The sequence below is a fragment of the Hoplias malabaricus genome, chromosome 13 (assembly GCF_029633855.1).
Source record: "Hoplias malabaricus isolate fHopMal1 chromosome 13, fHopMal1.hap1, whole genome shotgun sequence".
In the NCBI taxonomy this organism is placed as follows: domain Eukaryota; kingdom Metazoa; phylum Chordata; class Actinopteri; order Characiformes; family Erythrinidae; genus Hoplias; species Hoplias malabaricus.
In genome coordinates this window covers 6,591,917-6,615,415 of record NC_089812.1, presented here as the reverse complement: position 1 = coordinate 6,615,415, position 23,499 = coordinate 6,591,917, and the positions used below count along the sequence as shown (strand labels likewise).

The 23,499-nt window shown below is 40.4% G+C and overlaps 1 protein-coding gene across 3 annotated transcripts; it reads left to right on the top strand.

Moving 5' to 3' along the window:
* Window positions 1–1,510: 1,510 nt before the first annotated feature.
* Window positions 1,511–23,220, top strand: sgsm3 (small G protein signaling modulator 3). Of its 3 annotated transcripts, none has more exons than XM_066642249.1 (21): window positions 1,511–1,658; window positions 6,079–6,132; window positions 6,607–6,692; window positions 6,834–6,897; window positions 7,135–7,346; window positions 8,391–8,498; window positions 8,932–9,075; window positions 9,264–9,459; window positions 10,416–10,561; window positions 12,167–12,400; window positions 12,604–12,786; window positions 14,297–14,452; window positions 14,859–14,913; window positions 15,042–15,091; window positions 15,191–15,343; window positions 16,015–16,085; window positions 16,308–16,356; window positions 16,440–16,525; window positions 17,344–17,466; window positions 17,761–17,821; window positions 20,179–23,220. In XM_066642249.1, the coding sequence occupies exons 2-21, from the start codon at window positions 6,126–6,128 to the stop codon at window positions 20,260–20,262; spliced, it is 2,268 nt and encodes a 755-aa protein (XP_066498346.1). In that variant the 5' UTR covers window positions 1,511–1,658; window positions 6,079–6,125; the 3' UTR covers window positions 20,263–23,220. The 3 variants fall into 3 exon arrangements, with proteins under 3 accessions (XP_066498346.1, XP_066498344.1, XP_066498347.1); XM_066642247.1 differs by lacking the exon at window positions 1,511–1,658 and adding an exon at window positions 1,697–1,832; XM_066642250.1 differs by lacking the exon at window positions 1,511–1,658 and adding an exon at window positions 4,747–4,865.
* The last annotated feature ends 279 nt before the right edge of the window (window positions 23,221–23,499 follow it).

The following is a 23,499-nucleotide window of genomic DNA, read 5'->3' as shown; positions in this document are numbered from 1 at the left end:
ATGGATACCACAGAGTTTCATTTGCACAAAACTTCATCCCCTTTTAGAATTCAAAGTCTACATGTTAATATTCATGTTAATAAACTCCTCTCATTTCAGTTAATTTTTTATTCATCTATTTTATCAACTCACTGACCTTTTAATAACTCATTCAGTGGTCAGGGCTACCACAGGTCTACCACAAAGTAGGTATTGTTCAGGTGCTGCAGTGACATCGATACTGTGCTGCTACTGTGTGTTGAGAACATCAGAGTGGATTAGACACAGCAGTGCTACTGGAGTTTTTAAAGACCTCAGTGTCAGAACAGTCCACCAACCGAAAATGTCCAACCACCTCCTGTGTCCACTGAGGAACTAGAGGACGACCAACACAAACTGTGCAGCAACAGATGAGCTACTGTGTCTGACTTTACATCTACAAGGTGGAGCAATGAAATTGGTGTGCCTAACAGAGTGGACAGTGAGAGGACAAAGATAAATCTGTGACTGATCCACTCATACCAGAACAAAAATGTGAACAAAAAACCCATTAAGGGTGGCACGGTGGCGCAGCAGGTAGTGTTGCAGTCACAGATTCCCGCTCTGTGAGGTCTGTGAGGAGTGTGGTGTGTTCTCCCTGTGTCTGTGTGGGTTTCCTCCGGGTGACTGTCTGTGAGGAGTGTGGTGTGTTCTCCCTGTATCTGTGTGGGTTTACTCCAGGTGACTGTCTGTGGGGAGTGTGGTGTGATCTCCCTGTGTCTGCGTGGGTTTCCTCCGGGTGACTGTCTGTGGGGAGTGTGGTGTGATCTCCCTGTGTCTGCGTGGGTTTCCTCCGGGTGCTCCGGTTTCCTCCCCCAGTCCAAAAACACACGTTGGTAGGTGGATTGGAGAATCAAAAGTGTCCATAGGTGTGAGTGAATGTGTGTGTGTGTGTTTGTGTTGCCCTGTGAAGGACTGGCGCCGCCTCCAGGGTGTATTACCGCCTTGCGCCCAACGACTCCAGGTAGGCTCTGGACCCACCACGACCCTGAACTGATAAGCGCTTACAGATAATGAATGAATGAATGCCTGCACAAACCCATAAAATGTAGACTCTCATTATACAAGGCTGTCGGCGCCACTGGTCCTGAGGATTGAAGAACGGGGGGAAAGGGGAAAATTAAGCAGAGCAACAGCTGGGCTACAGTCTGTAATTGTACCTATGTGTGGTCAAGATGATAAAATGGCCAGTGAATATATAAACTTTTTAATGTTATTGCTGATCTGTGTAGATATATATTTTTACATTTTTTTTTGTATATAAGGGATAACACTTGTAGTACAACAGTACTGTGTGTTCTGAAGGTTTAGACCTAACATGATGTACTAAACCCAATTAGATTCGGGTGAATCAACACTAGTAACCCAGCAGTTGTGTGGAGATGAATGAACACATCATCAAACAGGCAGAACTTACGTCATGATGCGGCGGAGCGATACGGACAACAAAAGCAGCTCCTTTTAAGCGAATCCACATAACGCAGCACTGTTTTTGTTATCGGGGCCCAAGCTATTTGGAACCTGTTTATTAGATAAATGTTTTAAAATCGCAATTATACTCTGCGTTTCATTTAATCCATAGTCCACGCACTACTTCTACGCGCGGAGGGATGTAGACCTGAGACGCGCGGAACGAACAGGTGCGTGACGCAAACACAGTCACTGCGAGGGTAAAAAAGCTAACGGGCTCATATTCAACCGTATATTAATTTAATTTAAACATATATTTAAAGCTTTAGCCTTCATATAAAATATATACATAACTGTATAAAACGGCAGAGCTGCTGACAACTGAGATAAACATGGTATAAAAGGTAAGAGGATGTTTTTTTCCGAAGGATGTTTGCTAGCCTCAGCGCTACACTAACGTCAAGCTTCTTCTTTAACACTTTCCTTCCTTTTATTGCTTCTTCTGAGTTTGCAGAACATTTCGCGTGTTCTTCTTGTTTTTTTTCAGACGTTTGTTCATTCGTTCACTCCTTTTCCAGACGTTGTCTTCGTATTCGAAATTATCATTCCACCTTAAACCACCTTAAATGCTGCAACAGTTCCATTCTGGAGCATGTAAGGTTACATACAATTGAATGCGTGTGTACCTACGTGCATCAAAATACTGTATAATTTCACACATATACACGTGTGAAATATATATTCTTCAAACAATTTTCTAGGTAATGGTAATTTCATTTGAGATTATTCAACATTGGCTCAGTCCTAGTGAAATAATTTTATTATCTTTTCCTGCTCTTGGATGTGCTTTGATTTAAACAATTTTCCTCTGGGCTTTTGAATAGCTGTGAGTCTTACCTAAATGGTTTAAGTTTTAAGACATCTTGAACTTATAGCTTAGTCGGTTGGCGAGATTTGTGTGTCCGTATGGGTTGGAACTGGTGGCACATTTATTACTCCACTACTTTACATACAGCAGGTGAGGTTGGGCAGTGTTTGTCTTTGGTGGTTCACACCCTTCTCACTGAGAACACAGGGCAGGCCTGAAGATCCTGCTGGAGCCTTAGAACATATATGATCTACTTTACACCCATTAATTAAGAAATTATTCTATTAAAAAGACATCTACCTCATTGTTTACTAGGGATGAGCGTGGTTATTCAAACAGGTGCGTAACACTTCTTGCTTTTCTACTTGATGTGAATTCCATCCAAAAAGCCTACAGTTTAATGGATGAAGTGTAAACGAAGTAATTCAGAAAGGTTTAATATGAATCTCTCATTGTGGAGAAACCTGATTTGGACTTCTGAGTCCAAACCAAACCACTAGTGAACCTACAGACATCCTGTGGCTTTATTTTTATGATGGTTAAAGGGTGATGCATCCATTTTGCAGAATATAAACCTTGTTAAATCTGCACTAGGTAAGATTTGGTTGTTACAGCAGAATGAATTGTCAATACTGAGTCAAGAGTAAAACAAAATCTCTGCTTATGTACAGTGCCCTACTGCTACAGGTCTCACTGTAAAGCCTGAAACCCTCAACAATCAAAGCTGTCTGTTGTTTTTGGACAGTGTGATGCATGTTTTAGATATTAATGTCACACACAGGCTCTAAAATAAGTTCACACCCTGATAGAGGGTTCTGAGTGATTTGAGCTAGGAAGGCATGCCACCTTTGTTTGGTTTTCCATTCTATGCTGACATGGCTGCTTTAATGGCAGTGCACCTCAGCTGTTCACTGCTCAGTCTGTATATGTATGGGTTTTGTATGATTAGGGGGTAATAAGCAGAGCCACATCAAAGGGTAAATCCCCATTTCCTCCATTTTCTTCCTTCCCCGTTGTGCTAATCTAGGCACAACACATGGTGAGTCATTTACAGTGGTCCCCTTTCCCCTTCCTCTTTTATGCTGTCACTAATTTAGCCATGCATCTTTGCTCATTGAATGAATCACGGACCCTGTCTCTGCCTCTGACTCACAGTGGGTGGGTATTGATTTTTTTTTAATAGACTAAAGTACATAGAAATATCACATTGACCCAGTGCTCTCACCAAACTTACTTAATCAGCCAAGGAAAGGGCTGATTAATTTTGGTATTGGAAATGTATAACCCACTACTTGGCATGATGCAAGTTGTATGGCTTGGTAGTGCTGGGCGATATGACTGCAAATCAATATCATGATTAATTTAACATTTTACCTCGATTACTGATTTATTAATGAGTGATATATATATATATATATATATTTATCCCCCTTTCTCCTTTTCCCCCCTCTCACTTCCCTCATAGTTCACTGACAAGGCTTATACTGTTTTTGTCAGTGTTTACATTTGTCTTTATGTTCAGGTTTGTCTTCACTAAAGACTACATCAGAAGTTCTGATTGTGCATTTTGATTAATTTCAGATTAATTGCCCAGCCCTACGACTCGAGCTGAATGTCCATAAAGGTCCACACACAGGGTGGATAATTTCCAAAGTAAAGAATGAACTGAAATGGCTGGCTCTGGAGCATTTCAGAAGTCACAGTGACCAATGCCAAATGCTAGCTAGAGGGTTCTGAATCTCCCCTGGTTTACAGCGGGAATTTCCTCTGTGTTGGAGGTCCATCCAATCAGTACCTTTTAGGATGAGTTAGAGTCGTGTTTTATGATCTAGAAGTAATCCTCCAACATCAGTTCATGACCTCACCAATGGTCTCACAGCTGAATGCCCTCAGATCTTCTCAGAAATTCTCTATCTTCTAGTCCAAAGTCTACCCAGAAGTGTATTTCTGTGTGTAAAACCTGGATAACAACAAGTGGAGTGTGTTACGTTACTGTGATGTTATTTAAATGGTGCTAATCTGTGATTTTCGTTCATTATTAGCAACATTAGCTATTACTGTTACTGTTACTGCTGCAGCTCACCACTGCATGGCATTTCTTCCCAATCTTTCTAAATCTCTAACGGAACCACTTCTGGTCCTTATTTGTGGTTATACGGCTCAGTAGTTTTCCTGTAATCAGTGAGTTAGACTCGTTTAGGCCTCTCTCTCTCTCTCTCTCTCTCTCTCTCTCTCTCTCTCTCTCTCTCTCCTTCTATTTTCTGCCATTACACTGAGATGGAGGAGCCAACACAACATCTGGTGGTTTCCACTTCTCAGATTTTAAACCGTGCTTGTAAAAACACTTCTACATGATTAGATAAAACAGGAGCTGAGAGTGCAGGAGGAAGCAGGGAGGGAAATTCCAGTGTTTTTACGGAGTTTGTCAGATTTCAGATGTGATGTTAACACAGGGCTAATCAGAGAGGACTGATTTGAAGTGGTTAATTGTAGAGAAACATATTGATTTCTTTCGGTGGATTTCTTTACACTGGTGGTGATAGGAACCGGGGGCTGTGGTGTTTACAATGTGAGTATTAGATTATTTTTACTGTCCTGAACCACTGTTGTACTGTTTTACGTAAAGTTGTCTCCTGAATTTTGATGTTTATACTGGAGAGGTAGTGGTCAAATGTAATATATTAATATTAATATTTGGAAATATTTTACTCCACAGTGTCTTGTGTTTAAATCTCTAGCATTAAAGCTTTTAAAATAATACATTTTAGGTTTAAAACCTTTTCTCAAAGCATTATTTTATTTGTATGAGGAAGCAATGGCTAAGGAATTGGCAAAGTAATCTCGTGTGTCTGTGTGTGTTTGATTGCGTGTATGAATAAAATTAACTATGAATAGACAATTGTTGAAAAGTGAAGAGAAAGAATGCCTGCAGATATATAAAGAATAAAGTGTCCATATTTTATTCTTAACACATTTTCTCTTTAGTAAATGAGGGTTTTGTGTCATCATCTATCATTTAGCCCAGTGGGTTTGTCACGAGTTTAGCTCTAGAACAGCAGTACCCCTGTAATATAATCACTCTAATGTTTGCTAACTGTTTTTGTGAAGTAGAGGAACATCATTCCACTAAAATGTCTTGGGAGGATTGAAGTGCACATTGCGATTCATTTAAACAATTATAATTATACTCAGTTTGTTGAAAAAATAAAAATCTTCTGTAAGAGAGTGACAGCAAACCAGTTCTTTCCTGTGAGAGCAGGGGGTTTTATAGTTGTGATGTTCCAGAAGGCATCAAGCAACAAATCAAGCTGAGGTTTTCTGTAAGTTATGTAAATGAGATATGACGTGTGGTAACAATAACATAATTGAACCTTATTACTTCCTGGATCATTGTCTGAGGTCTCCACATTGTACACACTCACAAATGACATCAGAAGTGGCCCTGATATGAATGATGTCGCCTTCTAGTGGGACAAGGGGATCAATATATAAGTGTTCATTGCTACTTTTATTAATGAATAATACAGAGAACGTGTTCATTTTGGATGAATGTTTGTGATTAACAGTTTGTTAAAGGCAGTATGAAGATATTATTTCCACAATGATTCACAAATATATTAGTATTATTTATGAAAGTTGTGTTTGTAAAGATTGCTCCTGGTCATGAGTCAGAGAGTCGTGTTTGTTCATGTGCTATTGATGAACCAGTTTAGGTTTCTCCTGTCTGTAATGTGGGTCAGGGGAAATCCTTTTGACTCTGATTTTTCTCTCTTCCTCCTCAGTCCGGCTCTTCTGTCCACACCGTCAACACTCTGCAGCTCCTGCCAGCATGTCTGGTAAGTCCTTCCCAAACTTGTCTACTTTAAATGTACTTCTTCGTTGAAAGTCTTGACTCTGCTTGGTTTAAGCATTATTCTTTGTCCTTGTTTCACCTTTTTTACTCACTCTTGCTAGTCTCAGCCCTTTGCAGTTCTTCTGAACCTATAGTGCTGGACAATATAGACAACACACTAACTGTAGATTTCATTAAAGTGCAGAAGAACCATGTCATACTTTAATGATTAAATACCCACTGCATATAGCATGCCCTTCTTGCATATATTAAAAATATTGTCTGTTATGTTACTTCATATATTATAAGATTATTTTATAAATGAGAGTACGTACTGCATATCAGAGTTCTTTAAAAATCACAGTAGAGAGATGGCATTACTTTGTTTTGAAACCAGTGTCCAAACTAACATTGAAACCTTAAGTATTAAAAATAATACTCATCTGATTATGTTTTCGTTTTTATTTCTGTTTTTCAGGTAGCTACACTCCGGCCCCTGGGGGCCCTTTCTCGGCTCTCACTCCCAGTATGTGGCCCCAGGAAATTTTGGCCAAATATTACCAGGTATTTTAACTCTTGCATTACTTGTGTTTAATTGTAAGGAAACTTTGATTCTGAGAAAAGTGCAATATTAATAAAGCTATGTGTTATTTTTATATTTATATTATTCTTATTAATATATTGTTTACACATTGACAATTACAGAAAGACCAAAACGTGGATACGGAACTTCAGTACGATGAATTTGGCTTCAGGATCGACAGTGAAGGTAGGCTTGAAGAATTTTACTAACGTTAATGACTATTTTTCAGTCTCTTTTCATAACCTCAGAATAAACAGGCTGTTTCTCTTACTGTGCCTTGAGGACAAACATATGTACATGACCTTTGCTCCAGTCGGCCACCAGGAAGACTTGCTGAGGTTCAAAGTCTCTTAAACAGGAGGACCATGGCCTCGAAGGCCATAGCACACTTAACAGTCCATTTTTAATCTCTTTCTGCATCAGATGGTGTAGAATCTCATGAGTGGCTCCGAGGGGATGGCGCTCCTCAGAGGGAAGACCCACAGCAGAGGCTACGCTGGCAGGCCCACCTTGAGTTCACCCACAACCACACAGTGGGCGACCTCACGTGGGACAAAATCTCTCCAAACTTGCCTCGCTCTGAACGGCTCCGGACACTCGTACTCGGAGGGATCCCCCACAGCATGAGACCACAGGTGAGAGATGTTCTGTTCATAAGGAGCAGTCACCCACTGAATGTAGCTAATTTATATTTTTAAACATATTATATTTTTTATGCTTTTCCCCCCTTTTAATACATCCCAGATCAGATGAAGAATATGCCACAAATGAAGCAGTCTATGTTCTGTCAACTGGATCTCCCACTTGGGGTCATCCATGCTGAAAATAAATAAATTTAGTGGCCTCTACAGTGGTGCAGCATTGGCCCGATCTTGGGACATTTGCTAGTTTGATCCCTAGTGATGCCTCAAAGAGCGTGGCCTTGCTCTCTGGGTGGGTAGTACTTGCCAGTGCCGCTGCCTGTTGACGGGGCGGTTGTAGTACTCTTCCAAGCATCTTGAGCTCCAGAGGTGTTGTGTTAAGGAAAGTTAACAAGTCTCAAATGTCATTTAAAAAGATCAGATGTGACACATCAACACACTTTAGGTTGAGAAAGTGTCATAACGAAGACAAAATGACTTCTAGGTCCTAATAACTACCTTTTTTCTTTTTCAAATGCCTCATATAACATCAATACAATAATTCTGACTTGTGGAGTTTGTCAAGAACAGAGCATTTCACAGCAGGCACCTCTGAATACATTTTTTTTCTTCCATCTTAATGAATTAATTATGTAAACATATTCCCTTTTAAACAGGGTAACCAGGACTCATCTGTTGTACAGCTGTTTTTGCTTGTGTTGAATATGCGATCTGGGATCTGAGGGGGATGGTGCCATGTTTGTTGGTGTCTGTTTTGATTATTATGGTCCGTCAGCCTGTTGCATGTCATATGCTGATGTAATTTCTCTATGGAAACCGATTTCCTGCTTGACAGATGCTTGGAGATGGCTTAGTCTTGCTGTGTGTGCTGTGTTCCCAGCATGGGATATTTTTAGAGCTTCTGAGGCGAATACATTTGAGCCCTGTGTGTGTCTGTGATCGCGGGAACAAAAGCTGATGGTCTTTTATCTGATGATGTTGTGGGGTTTTTTCTTTTCCCTTCTCTCTTTTCTTTCCCCATTTAACTCCATCTGTTAGTTATGGATGCGTCTGTCAGGGGCTCTGCAGAAGAAGAGAACTTCAGAGATTTCATACAGAGAAATCATCAAAAACAGCTCAAATGATGACACCACAGCTGCTAAACAGGTACTGCCCATGTCTGAGAGAGAGAGACACACAAACACACACAGATGCACCTCTGATAACAGGTAACACCTCAGATTCAGGAATCACAGTAAGGATTCATAATGCACACACATCTGATCTTTTTGCAGCCATTTTTAGATATTAATGTGTGTCTGTAACTGACATTAATCTGCTCTATTGTTCATAATATACCACATTTTGCAGGTTTTCATTTTACTTGTTACCAATTAAAATAAGCAAACACATGATCAGAAACACACTTTACACGTTAAACAGTGTGTGACTAAACTTTGGGGATAATTTAACCACTTAAAAGAGGAAGCGATTAAAAAAAAAATACACAGCAAGTAGATCACATTTGATGTGTTCCCTTGGTGCAGTAGTTAAGAAGGTAGTAATAACATAGTTCTTACAATCTCCCCCTCTCCTGAAGATAGAGAAGGATCTTTTGCGGACGATGCCCACTAACGCGTGTTTCAGCACTGTGATGAGCGTTGGAGTCCCCAGGCTCAGGAGGGTGCTCAGAGGGTTGGCTTGGCTGTACCCCGACATCGGCTACTGCCAGGGCACTGGCATGGTGAGAAACTCTGTCTCTCTTCCATATGCTACAAGTCTTTTATTGGTACAAGACCCCCAGGGTAAGAAGACACGTTTTGTATCTGAAGCATAATAACCAAACAGCCGATGAACCACATATGGGAAAAGTATTACGGTAAACCATTAGTGTAATGCCATGCTATTTTCACTGTGTATTTCTGCATGTAGGTGGTGTCGTGCTTGCTGCTGTTTCTGGAGGAAGAGGATGCTCTGTGGATGATGTGTGCTTTGATTGAGGACCTGCTGCCTCCATCTTATTTCTCCTCCACTCTCCTGGGAGTGCAGACAGATCAGCGTGTTCTTCGGCAGCTTATAGTCCAGTATCTGCCTCGCCTCGATCGACTGCTGCAGGAGCACGACATCGGTGAGATGGACGCTAGAGAAGCAGGATGAAACCACATAAAATCTGTAGAAAAGCCTACCCGACTAGCAGGGACAGAAAAAAATGGCTCTTCTACGTTTAGTTGCTAATAAAAAGGCAATTCATTGAAGATGGTTTTAATTAGAGCCACCTACTGAGAATTACTGGATGGATATTACAAGTGATATTTATATAATGGAACAGCTTGAGTTTATTAAACATAAGAACAGATTTTGTGCTGCCTTGAAGATTGTTTAAAGGCATAATGTACAAGGTATTATTACGCAATTGTGTGGGTGTAGAATGTAAGCTTTCCCTTGTTTCTGCTGTAAATAGTTCCTCTTTTTAAAGCAAATTTTAAATCAAATCAAAGGTGGATTTTAGGTACTTTACATTCCTCAATATTATATAGTGCTGATGTTTTATTAATTATTCTTATCAATGTACACCTCTTGCACCCAGGGATTCCGGGTAGGCTCCGGACCCACTGCAACCCTGAACTGGATAAGCGGTTACAGACAATGAATGTACACCTGTGATAATGTGAAGCAATTTTCAAATAAACATAAGAAAAGCATAACCAATATCCAATACAATGGGGAGCTATGGAGCAGCTACACCTGAGTTTAAGGCCACACTAATGCCTGATGCTTTCGGCTCGAGGGCTATGAAACCTCATGGCATTGGGCTGTGGAGAAGTGGAGCTTCATCCAATAACTTTAGGAGGATGAGCTGGACTTATGTTTGCGATCTAGAGCAGACTTCACTAATGCTCATGTGCCTGACGTCCAGTGCTCATAGAAATGTTACATATCTACAATAGAGCCTTTCCTTATTGATGACCACACTTTAGAAGACCCCTGATTTCCATTTAACTCTAGTGTTCAAGGTCAGAATACAGACTTGAACCTAATGCAGATTTGTTGAAGGGCTCAATGCAGTGTGTTCCCTCTCTACAGAGTTGTCTCTGATCACTCTACACTGGTTCCTCACCTCCTTTGCCAGCGTGGTGGATATCCGAATCCTCCTGAGAATCTGGGACATGCTCTTCTATGACGGGTCCATCATGCTTTTCCAGGTCACATTGGGAATGCTCAAAATCAAGGTGGGTTTTCGCTCAACTTGGGGTCTTCATTTGAAGCATGGGTTTAACTATAGTGTGCTATGACTTTTACAACCCCGTATGGATCTTTTGCAGCACAGAAGAAGTCAAAATTGTATATAGCTACCACACTGTGGATTGATTTTTAAATCTTCTTTAGGATTAGACTGTCACATTTCATCATCATTAAAATATTAACATAATAATATGATTGAATTAGTTATTCCAGTCATATTGCCACTAGTTGAGAGACTCTTCTTTATATTTTTAAAAGACAAAACCAAGTTTGATGGACATTATAATGGTTTTTCTTCAAGTGAAAACATAATTTACATAAAGTAATTTTCCAAATAGAGAAATAGTACTTACACCTCTCCTATAAACACTTTTTTTTAAATGATGCTACTGTAAATGTGGGCCATTATGTTTGTTAAGTAGAACAGTGATGAAGAGACTATGCAGATGGCCTTCTGTAATCTTCCTCTAAAGGAACCCCTGGGCAGTGCCTTTGGAAATTAAAACAGTGTGTCTTTATCTGCCAAGGCCACAGAGAAACACACATGCTATAGTCTGGTGGTTTCTACAGGCCTTCAGAGCTTTGAATTGGCTTTAAATAACAGAAGTCGTCATTAGCTTGAAACTAAAGCACAAAACTTTTTTGATTAAATCTGCACTGCTTTCATCTAAAACCGAGACGAATACCTCAGTCTTTTGAAAATGCTTTCTTTCCCTGGAGGAGTTCCTCCCCTCCCCTGGAACAGTGTTTGTATTATACTTGGGATTTAAGTCAACTTATTGATTTCATTTTGTGCTTCACACTCTTCAAATAATCCGAACTCTCAGGTGAATTCACTCATTTCCTTGTTGCTGATAACCTTTAAAGTCGGCACTAAAAGCCTGTTATATTTGTTATTAATCCTCTCCTTTACAAGATCATCAGAAGCCATCTAACGTGTTTAAACATGGTCTGTGTGTGTCTGTTATGGGATTGGTTTTATTTTGATGTATAAAGAACCTTTCTTTCTTTCTTTGCATCTTTCTTTCTTTCTTTCTTTCTTTCTTTCTTTCTCTTTCTCTTTTTCTTTCTTTCTTTCTCTCTTTCTTTCTTTCTTTCTTTTCTTTCTTTCTTTCTTAGATTTTGGTGCCAGAGTTCTGTACATTTTATTTTCATCAAGCTTCTTTGTGCTTTGACATGGAGTGAAAAGCAAATTCAAATTTTATATTAAATATAGCATTGTTTGATGTTACTTTCTGTGCTGTTGAAATCTGGTAGGAATTTGGCTAACTGTTTCTTATCAAATATATAACGGGGCAGCAGTTGCCTAATGGTTAGAGGACTGGGCTTGGCACCAGTGGGAACATCCATGGCTGAAGTGCCCTTGAGCAAGGCACTGAACACACAGCTGCTCCCCGGGTGCCGGGGATGGCTGCCCTGACCCCCACTCTGGGTGTGTTCACAACCCCTAGTGGGTGTGTTTACTGCCACAGATGGGTTAAATGCAGATGACACATTCCATTGTACAGTGACAGATGTTTGCACATTACATTACACCACATATAACATTAGCAAAAGCTGAAACTGAAAGACTAAAAATTCCTCTCTGACAGGAGGAGGAGCTGGTGTCTTCTGAGAACTCAGCGTCCATCTTCAACACCCTCTCTGACCTGCCCAGTCAGCTGGAGGATGGGGCAGCGGTGCTGGGTGAAGCAGTGAGGCTGGCTGGCTCACTCACTCAGGATTCACTGGATGCTTACAGACACAAACACCTGGCTTACATCCTGGCAGAACAGGCCCAGCTCAACTCCAACAACTCCCACTCACTCAGCACCAACCTCAACAAGGTAAGACCAGAACACAGGGCATCACACAGTACACAAACCTGTATTAATGAGCTACATTACCTTCGATGTGGCAGCTATACTACCTTAAACTCAATGCTGTGTCTTTACAGTCAGTCCTCATTTTAAATTCGTTCCCTCTGAAATGTGATGGCCTTGTGCATGTTTTGCTAATACAGAGAGAGGCTGTGTTACTTACTGTGCAGGTGGTCCGCAGACAGAGTCTCCGTAGGAAGTCCACCCTGAGCCTGCTGTTGTTCGGGGAAGATGAGGCTGAGGCGCTGAAGGCCAAAAACATCAAACAGACAGAGCTTGTGGCAGCGCTGCGAGAAGCTATCGCCCGCACTGCGGAACATTTCCACTGCCTTGACCCTCGGCATTGCAGCATGGTCAGTCTCTCAAACTTATATTAGGCTCCTCGTCCACACTAACGTTTTTCTCCGGTGATTCTGCATCACCTTATGAAACAGCAGAGTGGCCTGGATGGATCAGATCATTTTTAATGAACATACTTTATACACACACACACACACACACACACTGTGTAGCATAAAGTGGTTCATAGCACTCAGGGAACATTTGATATTCGATTTTTGTTTTTCTTCATGTTTACAGATTGCAATTATAGCAAAATTCATTCATTCATTAATTCATTATCTGTAACCCTTATCCAGTTCATGGTCGCGGTGGGTCCAGAGCCTACCTGGAATCATTTGCCAGATTTACCAGAATTTATCATACAATATCCAGAAAAAATTCAGTAAAAATTATATCCAGATAAATAAAAATGATATATTTAAATCCAGAATTAAGTATTAATCATATAAGTATCTGCAGTGATGTTAGTGTTAATTGTATGAATCATTTTCCTCTTCAAGCTTTGTGTATCCTGTAACGCTTCAAAACATTGTACAAGTATATAACAGACTTCAGTGACGATGGAAGAAAGTTCAGAAACATAAAGTTACACCTGCCTTTGTTACAGTCGTCATGTTGTTGTAGAAAGTTAACATTTTTCCTCCTGGACGTCCGTATGTGAGTTGCATGTTCAGCAGCGCACTCGGATCAGTGAATCGGTGAAAGCTTCACCTTCGTGACTCAGCGCTGAAGCTGATGTAACGGCGTGGCACTGGGGATGAGTCAGTGGATCTTTTCTCCCTTCCTTTAAATACAGCTCTGTCATCTCGCTTCAGCCCCACAATTGTAGGTGTAGGTTTTCTAATTTACTCAAACTGTCAGAGCAGCTGTCAGAGCTGCACCCACACACACATCATTACTGTCACTCACGCACACACACTGTCAGTCTTTCCTCTCATATTACATCCCCGAGGACTTGATAGAGAAAGAATGGCATGAATACAACAATTGAGACACTTTCACAATGTGCATCTCTCAGTTTTCTTTTCATGAGGTTTGCAAATATTCTCTGGAAAAGAGCAGCAACAAAAGTGTCATATTTGAAATAAGGCTCTGATAAAAGATATAAACGAGATAATAATTAATTTATTCGTGCTAATGCAAATCAAAAAAGTATCTAAACCAGAGAGGGACAACACTACTCTAGTCGATATCACGCCCAGACACCAGCTTAAAGCTGTTCTTCCTCTATGAGAAAAGGGAATGCTGTTAATGATCTCAAATATAAAGAGACAACCTCACTCCAGAGGTTAGCTACCGGTCAACTTCTCGGTACTGTGTCACTAGCTGTTATTGTTTACAGACTCTAAAAAAAAAAATGCATGGAGTTAGACCAATTATAGTGTTGAAGAAGTGTCTGTGTACCATTGTATTTTGCTGTTGTTTATTAAGATAACAATAACATGTCCCATGTCTTCATTTATGGTCTTCAGAGTAAATTACACTTTTCAATAATCTTAATCCATTTTTAATCATGTCCAGGACTTGACGCCGGACTACTCCATGGAGAGTCATCAGAGGGATCATGAGAACTTCCTAGTCGTGTCCCGGAACCGAAGGAGACGAGCCAAAGCTCTGCTGGATTTTGAGCGCCACGATGACGACGAACTGGGCTTTCGGAAAAATGATATCATCACGGTAAGTACACAGAGAGTGAATGTGTGACCTCAGAACAGTCTGATCTTCATTGAGAAGGTACTAAACATGACTAGAATTTCAAATCTGTTATATCTATGTGTGTGTGTGTGATTGCTCTTTTTTTTTTTTTTTTTTTTTTGCTTTTTTTAGATGTATTCCTTATTTTAAAGGAGAGACTATCAATCTCTTTCTCACATGACGGTGTTGTTGTCTCTTTTTTAGTGGGCGCATTTTTAGGTGGTTTTAAGATTCAGGCTTGTATATTTAATCTTAAAATCTCAGATGTGAACTAATATTTGTCAGAGCCATGCCCATGATGTGCTCTGCGTTTGTTGCAGCTTGGAACTTTTGCACAGACTTTATTAAAAACATTTTTCCACCTAATCTTCTTGGTGCTGTCTTTTAGATCATCTCACAGAAGGACGAGCACTGCTGGGTGGGAGAGCTGAATGGACTCAGGGGTAAGAGTTGCTGAAAATATTGTGTGTGTGTGTATGTGTGTCTATATATATATATATATACATACAGATACATACAGATGTATATTTTTGATGATGATTTACTCACAAATTGTATTATTTTTGTGCAGGTTGGTTTCCTGCTAAATTTGTTGAGATCTTGGATGAAAGGAGTAAAGAGGTTGGTGGATGTAGTCATTACAAATCACAGACCTCAGTGTCTTAAATTATATATATATATATATATAAATAAATAAGAGTGTGTGTGTGTGTTTTTCAGTATTCCTTAGCAGGAGATGATACTGTGACGGAGGCCGTAACAGACTTAGTCCGGGGCACGTTGTGTCCTGCGCTGAAGGCTATTTTTCAGCATGGTCTGAAGAAACCCTCTATTCTTGGAGGACCTTGTCACCCCTGGCTCTTTATTGAGGAGGTAACACCCCTCTTCTACTGCTATATCTACATAAAATGTTCATGCACATGTACAACTGTTCAAAGTCTCAATACCTCTTATCATTAGTAAATACACACACACACAGTGTATAATCTCCATAGAAAAACATATAATGGGATGCTCTGCAACAGCTTATCCACAGCCTCTTAAAAAAAACGCTTTGTCATCTCCTCAGAGAATGCATCCTAGCCAGTGCACATAGGTTAGAGTCCAAATAACATGGAAGCAAGATACCGCTAGATACAGGAGTCAATGCTGAGACATAAAAAGCGAGAAGCACAAACTTAAAGCACACCTGAGTTCAATAACAAATGAGAATAAGAAACAGTTCAAACACTGAGACAGTGAGAGAGAGCACGGGACAATAGGGCACAGTAGGGGACTTTAAACGGTTTGGATGGTAAAAGCTAGTAGAAATTTATTCCACACACTCAGAGCCATGTCAGAGAAGAGTCTTGATGTTTGTCTTCCAGTCGGCTTTAAGGAGAGTGGTTCAGGCCTAGCTGAATAAATCAAGGCATGAATTGAGTTTTGTTCATTACCCTCATGTTGGGAAGGGCTGATCCATTTTGGTCTGATATTAAGGAAAACTTTAACTGTTAAAACAACACTCAAAAATGGTACATAATTGATGGTGTATTCGATTGCAGGCAGCCAGCAGAGAGGTCGAGAGGGACTTCAACTCAGTTTATTCAAGACTGGTGCTGTGTAAAACATACAGGTGAGAAACTTTCAGAAATAGTACAAGCCAGTGATACACAGTGGGGGAAAAATACAGACCTGACCTCAAATATCAAAGTTCAAGTATGTTGTTGCTGTCCAAAGACAAGTTAAAAAAATGTAACTTTCAACATAAGTCAATGTGAATAGATTTTATTCCAAGTGACTTGGAACTCCAGTCCATTTAAACTGACGATAGCTTTAACTGTATCTTTCTCTCCAGGTTAGATGAAGATGGAAAGGTGCTGACTCCTGAGGAGCTTCTGTACAGAGTGAGTGTCTTCTTGTTGTCATTTCCTCTTGAAAGGGATATTCACTGCATTAAATTCTCTCTCTCGCTATCTCTCTTCTGTAGGCTGTGCAGTCTGTCAACATGAGCCACGACTCTGCACACGCTCAGATGGATGTCAAGTTCCGCTCACTCATCTGTATTGGGCTGAAGTAAGCCTCTCATTTCACTTTCCATTTCTCTGTAGTAGCTGATGTTAGACAAAAGGTAATGAAAGGTGTGTGTGTGTGTATAATATACAGTTATGAGTTTCTCTCCTTAAAACAGAAGCCCTTTGGAGATCAGTAATGGCAGGCAACTGCGAGAAGTATTGTACTGTCATAATTTAAGGACAGTGAAAATGCATACAGATGCCCTCAGGTTGTTTATCACAGTCTAAGAAACCTGCAGCTGAAACGCTGGAGTCTTATAACCCTGCACTATTTTCTGTACTTTGTCTCATGTAGCACTACTAACCGAATTAATTAACTAATTAACAAACTCCCCGTGGTCTTTTGCATGGGTATAAGAACAGGGACAACACAAAGTTCACAGCCTGAGTTTACCACAAACTGGGAAGTATTAGAAGAAGCAACACCTGTATTGATCTTCTTAGGGAAATGGCTTCTCTTCATTTGACCCATCTGTGGTAGTGAACACACAAACACACACTAGTAAGCAATTCTTCACAAACACTAGGGGCATTGACCACACACACATCCGGAGCAGGGGGCTTGGGGAGCAGTTTGGGGGTTAAGTGCCTTGCTCAGGGGAGCTTCAGCCATGAATTTATTTTCTCTTGCCTGTCCTGGGAATTGAACCAGTGACCCTCTGGCCTCAAGGTCGCTTCTCTAACTTTAAGGCCATGATAAGAAGTAAGACTGTGCATTCAAACAAACTTTAGTATTCCAGTCTTGTATTAGAAGAGTAATATAGGGTGCAACAGAGTAACACTGGGTACTAAAATATTTCTGTTTTCTCCTGACTGCAGTGAGCAGGTACTTCACCTGTGGTTGGAGGTCCTGTGTTCCAGTGTAAACGCAGTTGAGAAGTGGTATCAGCCCTGGTCCTTCCTGCGCAGCCCCGGCTGGGTCCAGATCAAGTGTGAGCTCAGGTGAATACAGCAATATATTAATGTCTTTGACCTCAAAATTAATTCTATTCCATTATCATTTAGGCAGATAATATTTGTTTTAGATTGAATCTTAAAAACTTGAAATAAATATACTGGGGACCTATTTACATAGTAGTTTCATACAGATTAGTGTTTATTAAGAGCCTGGAAATATTATTTTGGCCACAGAAAAAACACATGCATTGAGTATTAATTAATTGTAGCTGTTTAATAAATGTTTAACATTTTTAAAAAATAATTTTCAGATTAACATCTGTTTTCGTCTTGTTTCAGAGTTCTCTCCAAGTTTGCCTTCAGTCTCTCACAAGACTCAGAACTGCCTGCCAAAAAAGAGGTAAGCATACCTTTATCTGCCTACACTCTGCCTTTCTGTCCTTCACATGCTCAGAAAAACACACACTGTATGCAGGATACTGCACATTTGCGTGTGACTGTGTGTGTGTGTCTGTCTGTGTCTGCTGTTCCAGAGGTCACCCATTCTGAAATCAGAAGTGGTGGATGTCTTGGTGCAACATCACCTCTTTAGTTGGGATCTCTAGGTAACTCTGGCAAGCTGTTAGCCTGTTAGCCTGGCACCCATGGTCGTAGTAGCTGTGGCTTGGGGTGTGTCCCTCTGCTTTATTTGCTTTTTCTGTTTTCCACTGTAGTTTTACCCACCTTCTAATCAGCTGCCCCTTTGCTAAACCCTTACATACTGATTGTCCAGTAGTTGTAACTAGATACAAGCACCTACTAAATCAAAGGCGTTTATGGATGATTAATGGCACACGTTCCAAAAAAGGCTTTAGCTAAGAGCTAAACTATTTCGTTCTGTTTATATTTTTTAAATGGGTTTAAATTTTAATTTTTTAATTTTATTTTTGTGCTAACAGTCTTTAAATTAATCTGCTCAAGGAAGTGACCAAAACACAAATGGCGGTGCTAAGTATTGTTCTGCAGTTTGGCATGCAATTACAAATTTCCACCAGAGGGCGCTTCAAATCCCCAAAGATCATGTTTTGCAACAGAATCCATATTTCTTTCAATTCATATTTCAAGATTCAAAGTAGTTTTATTGGCATGACTGTTATGAGAACAATATTTCCAAAGCATTACAACAACAACAATTACAAAAATGAAAAAATAATTAGAAAAATAAGTACAGGTGGTCCTCGGGTTACATCAGTCCTGAGTTACGATGTTTCGTGGTTACGACACATCTCCTATTTACTGTATAAAGCCTTGTTTCGACTTAAGTGGTTTTGCGTCGTAAATGTCGTAACGTGAACTTCGTGTTTGTTGTGTGTGGCGGAAGAATACACGGTTACGCGGCTCGGGACCGAGGAGGATAGGTGTTAGGATAGGATAAGTGCTTACGTACATACTGTACGTAAATAACATACTGTACGTAAATAACATACTGTATGTTCCGACTTGCACTGAAAATTGGTTTGCGACGCGACGTAGGAACGGATCAACGTCGTAAGTCAAGGACCCCCTGTATATTAATCAGTTTCATATGAAATATTTTCTCTTTTCCATGTTTGAATATACAATTAAACTGCAAATATGGGGCTGTTTAAAGTTTGACCACTTGGTAATGTTTCCATAAACGGCAACTAAAGTAATTTATTTTAGTAAGTTACTTACTAAAGTATGTTGGATCACAATTGTTAGATAAAATAGTGTTCCCAGATAGAAGGTGATCTCTGACTTCTGCCGAACACCAGGGTTTTATAGTATTAATATTTGTCAAGCAAACAGGAGTACAGTTAAAATTTGACAAATCCCTCTGACAGCTGTAATCCCTAGTGGAGGAAATGGTCGGCTCACCTTTGTGTAAGTACTTGACTATGGAAACAAACACTACACTTCAGCTACGTAATATTTGCTCAGGGGGGTGGGGGAAGAAAAAAAAAAAAAGGAACAAACAACTGAAAAGCTGCAGCTCAAGTGACCCGTCTTGATTAGAATAAAGAATGGTTTTCTTTTATGCGCTGCTCTGTGGTCATTTCTATTGCCCTTATGAAAAAGCCTATGGAATGTGTGCTTTGTCTTGGACCAGCTCACACCTCGCCCACCTGAATGTAACATATGCCTCCAAAGGAAAAGCTTGCTCACCGGGGAAACCAGAGAATACTCCCTTAAATGTCAAGGCTAATACGCCTCCCTGAGCTGAAGCTTTTTCTGTGCTGACCTTTTGCGAAGTGTACTGTACATGTGCCATGGCTACAATCTCCACTGTGATCTAATGAGAACCGGGGAGCTTGGCTTGTGGGCTGGACAGGCTTTGTCGCTGAGCTGCAGACAATGATTAACTGGAATGATTGCCGTTGCCTTGAGGTTTGAGGATGTCAACATAAACACATCCCACAACATAAACGTAGTCACAGTATTGTTTTCTTTATCTATTACACACTATGACTGCATTAATAATTAAGCAGTAGCACAAATGAGGTTGACACACTTGCTGACCTCTACTTGGCTGTAATTTGGTCCAAGGCTGAAGTGCTTAAAATCAGCAACAGTGCCACCTACAGAGTGATAATGCGTTAATACAAGAGCCATGAATGTGAATGTGCATTAATAAACCACAACAGATGTTTGTGTATTTAATAATTTATTGGTCCCAACCCACACAAGCAAAGCAAGGCAAGCAACACACAAACATTGACCTTCATTCTCTCTGTCTCCAACTCTGTCTCTCTGTAGGAAAAGGAGCAAAAGCCACTGAAAGAAGGTGTTCAGGACATGCTGGTTAAGCATCACCTCTTCAGCTGGGACATTGATGGTTAAACCACAGCTCAAACCCGCGTCATGTGAGACACAAACAGTCACTCATTGAAACCACGGGAGGAAAAAACACAGGATTCCAGGAGGACTTGGTGTTAGAGTAGACCAGATGCTTTTTTTTTTTTTTTTTCCCCCTCCCCCTTTCTTGTGAAATGCTTTACATAATAATGTCGAGATTGTGAGTGCTCACGTGTACAGACAGCAGTATGTCTCACCAGTGGCCAGTTTTGTGTACTCGCACTCGCACTCACTACCATCAACACTTTGGGAACACACAGACACTTGGGGTTGTACAGACCTCTGAATTTGTCCGTCGTTGTGTAACTAGCGACATGCCCATATTAGGATTTCAGGGTCTGAGCTTCATTTCTTTTTGGGGGAAAATGAACAGCACTCTCAAAAATCACCTCCTGATGTCTAGGGGTGGTTTTTCAACACGTTTTCCTGCAGCGTGTAACTGGATCCGCTGAGTTTTGAGCTGCTTTCTCGTGGAAGTGTGAATAGTGCTGCAAACATCTTACAAGAATGCTAAGAACCCCACTGCATTATTAAATAATAACACCAGCTACTCATTGTAGCCTACAACTGCCAAAGCAGTGTTGGGTATTTTGGTGAAGGTGCTGGGGGTATCATCACTTTAATGACTCAATAAAACAGGATCTAGGAACCCAAATAACAGCAAAATTGATTTTCAGTTTTCCCATAGATTAAATGAGCTTAGACACAGATCCTTCTTTGGACACGACCTGCTACTGAATGACAACAGAACTTCAGAGGTCCGTTTAGTTTTGTCTGAAGATGATCGTCCTCAGCTAAGGACATGTAGTTTGTCTGAGAAGGCACTAAATTAAGGGCATGCACAAAGCAATGAATGAATGAATGAATTTCTATGGTTTCTTTACACACTTCTGTGGACAGGCACCTCCCATACCTTGTTTAGCCCCTTAGACAACAGTCCTACGCTTGCCTTTTTTGCACATCACCACGTTGGGTCGTCAGAATTTGCACCATGAGTACTGTATATACTGTACATAATATACAAATTATACCACGTTTGCTTGTCAAACCACTCTTTCATAATCATTTCAGAAATCCTGACTGATTGGCCGTTAAACTACTATTAAAGACAATTGGGTTTAGAGGGGAAGTACCCCCATGATTCAGAATGTCCTCATAATTCTAAGACTTTTACAGTCATAATGCGCTGTGAAGAATATTGACTCAGATTTGTTTACTGTGGTGGTGAGCGGAACCAGGCTTACACATTTCTACCACACGGATTTATACATTTTTTTTTTCTCTCCACTAAGTCTTCTGAACTTTATATTGGATGTTAATGATGGGAACATACAATGAGGGGAAACAAAGCTTAGAATAGCATTAGATGTCTGGTTCCTACTGGATCACCACCACTGTGAACAGATCTGTCTTTAAGTCCCTGTTCATACCTAGCATTAACATGCACCTTGTGTGGTCTGAACACAAGTGTATTGCTGGCTACTCCTGGTGTTTTGAATATGTCTGGAGTGACCACTTATTGGATTTCTACATCATTCCACTGAAGGAAGTGAAGCAGAAATGTCAGTTTTCCCCTGCATTTATTTTCCATAAGAAAATATCTTGTAAATCCTCGCTCACGTTCCAGGATGAGACGCTCTATGCTTTTAGATGACGTGGCCTGCCCTGCTGACTCCTGAATGAGCAAGAAAGCTGACAAGGACCAAAAGTTTGTAGCCGTCTAAAATGCATTTCTGGTCTTTTTTTTTTTTTTTTTTACAGATGCGATGTAGCGTAATGTGCCCCAAACTACTTCTAAATTAGTTTCTTCTGATCTAATCCACACACTTCTCTGCACTGTCCCTCAGCGCAGACTCTAAGTCTAAAAGAAGCTAAATAGTTGTAGGTGTTGGAGGTAGAGTGAGGTCAGCATATATTTCTCTGTTTCATCAGTTTTGTGACTGACTAGTCGTCCTTAACACGTGAACATTTCATGATGATTGGACCAAGAAAAATAGGTCCAAATTAGCTCAAATTTTATCTTATAGCATTGTTTTTTCTCCTGCTCTATTTCAAAAAAAAGAAAAAGGAATGTGACCAAACTAGTTGTTGTATTTCAGGGTTTGACAGGATTGTGTAGTTTGTGTACATTTCACTTCTCTGGAGTGCAGTAGCCTGATTGCACTTGTGTGAACTGGTCTCTGTGGGGCCAAACATGACGACACTGATGTATCCTGAAGTACCTGATTCTTTGCTTTGCAAATGTATATTTTGAAATGTAAATGACAATCTATCTCCCAAGGTTTCTAAACACCCCTCGTCATTAGTGAATGTCACTACGTTTAAGTGTGCACACTATTATAATCTGCGAAAAATACATGAAACACCACCATGCTCTGGAGCAGCCACACATGATGCTGGCTAGAGGCCTTTAAACCCCTCCAGCATTGAGGTGTGGAGCATTGGCTGCGTTCTGTGGTGTGACGGAGCCTTATCTAGGATGGGTCGGAGTAGGGTCTGAGATCTAATCATCCTCTTACCTAACCTTACTCATACTCCTTTAGCTCAGTGTCATCTAATCCTCTCTTCAAATGGTTCAAAATCCATCTGACGCTTTCTGGAACTCTGGATTAATACGGTTAAGTTTTGGATAAATGTTGGCTGTGTCCACAAATTTGAGGCCGTAGTGTGTTTGTTCTCTAGCAGCCTGTGGTAAGGAGAGAGCAGGTAGTGTTTTGTATTGATCTCATGTGCATTTTTATTGGTCTGGTGTTTAATTTCACTCCTCTTTCTCTAAGCTACTTTTGAAAACACAGGGTCCTGGACACTGCTTGGGTGGTCACTTTTTGGAAATGGTGCAGATGACTTTATCAGGGAGGAGGGTGTAACGGTTGAGCATGATGGATCATTCTCACTATGACTGTACAAAGAAAAACCTATATACAAGAATAAACCTCTAGAAGAACATGCCACGTCTCTTTAATGATGCTCTCACACACTGCATGACCTTCCTAAGTCATGGCCTCAACTTCTCACAGTTTAAACTTGTCATTCCCATACCTTACTGAGACTAGTTCCTCGGTTATCTGAGCCTTTACACAAGACATGTGTGTTTCGTTCAGGGGGAAGAATATGTTAAGAATGATGATTAACAGCTCAGAACAGATTTTAAAAAGCCCTACAACACGTACTATATATTTTTATTATTATTATTGGCTTAAATGAGAAAAACCAAGACCCTCC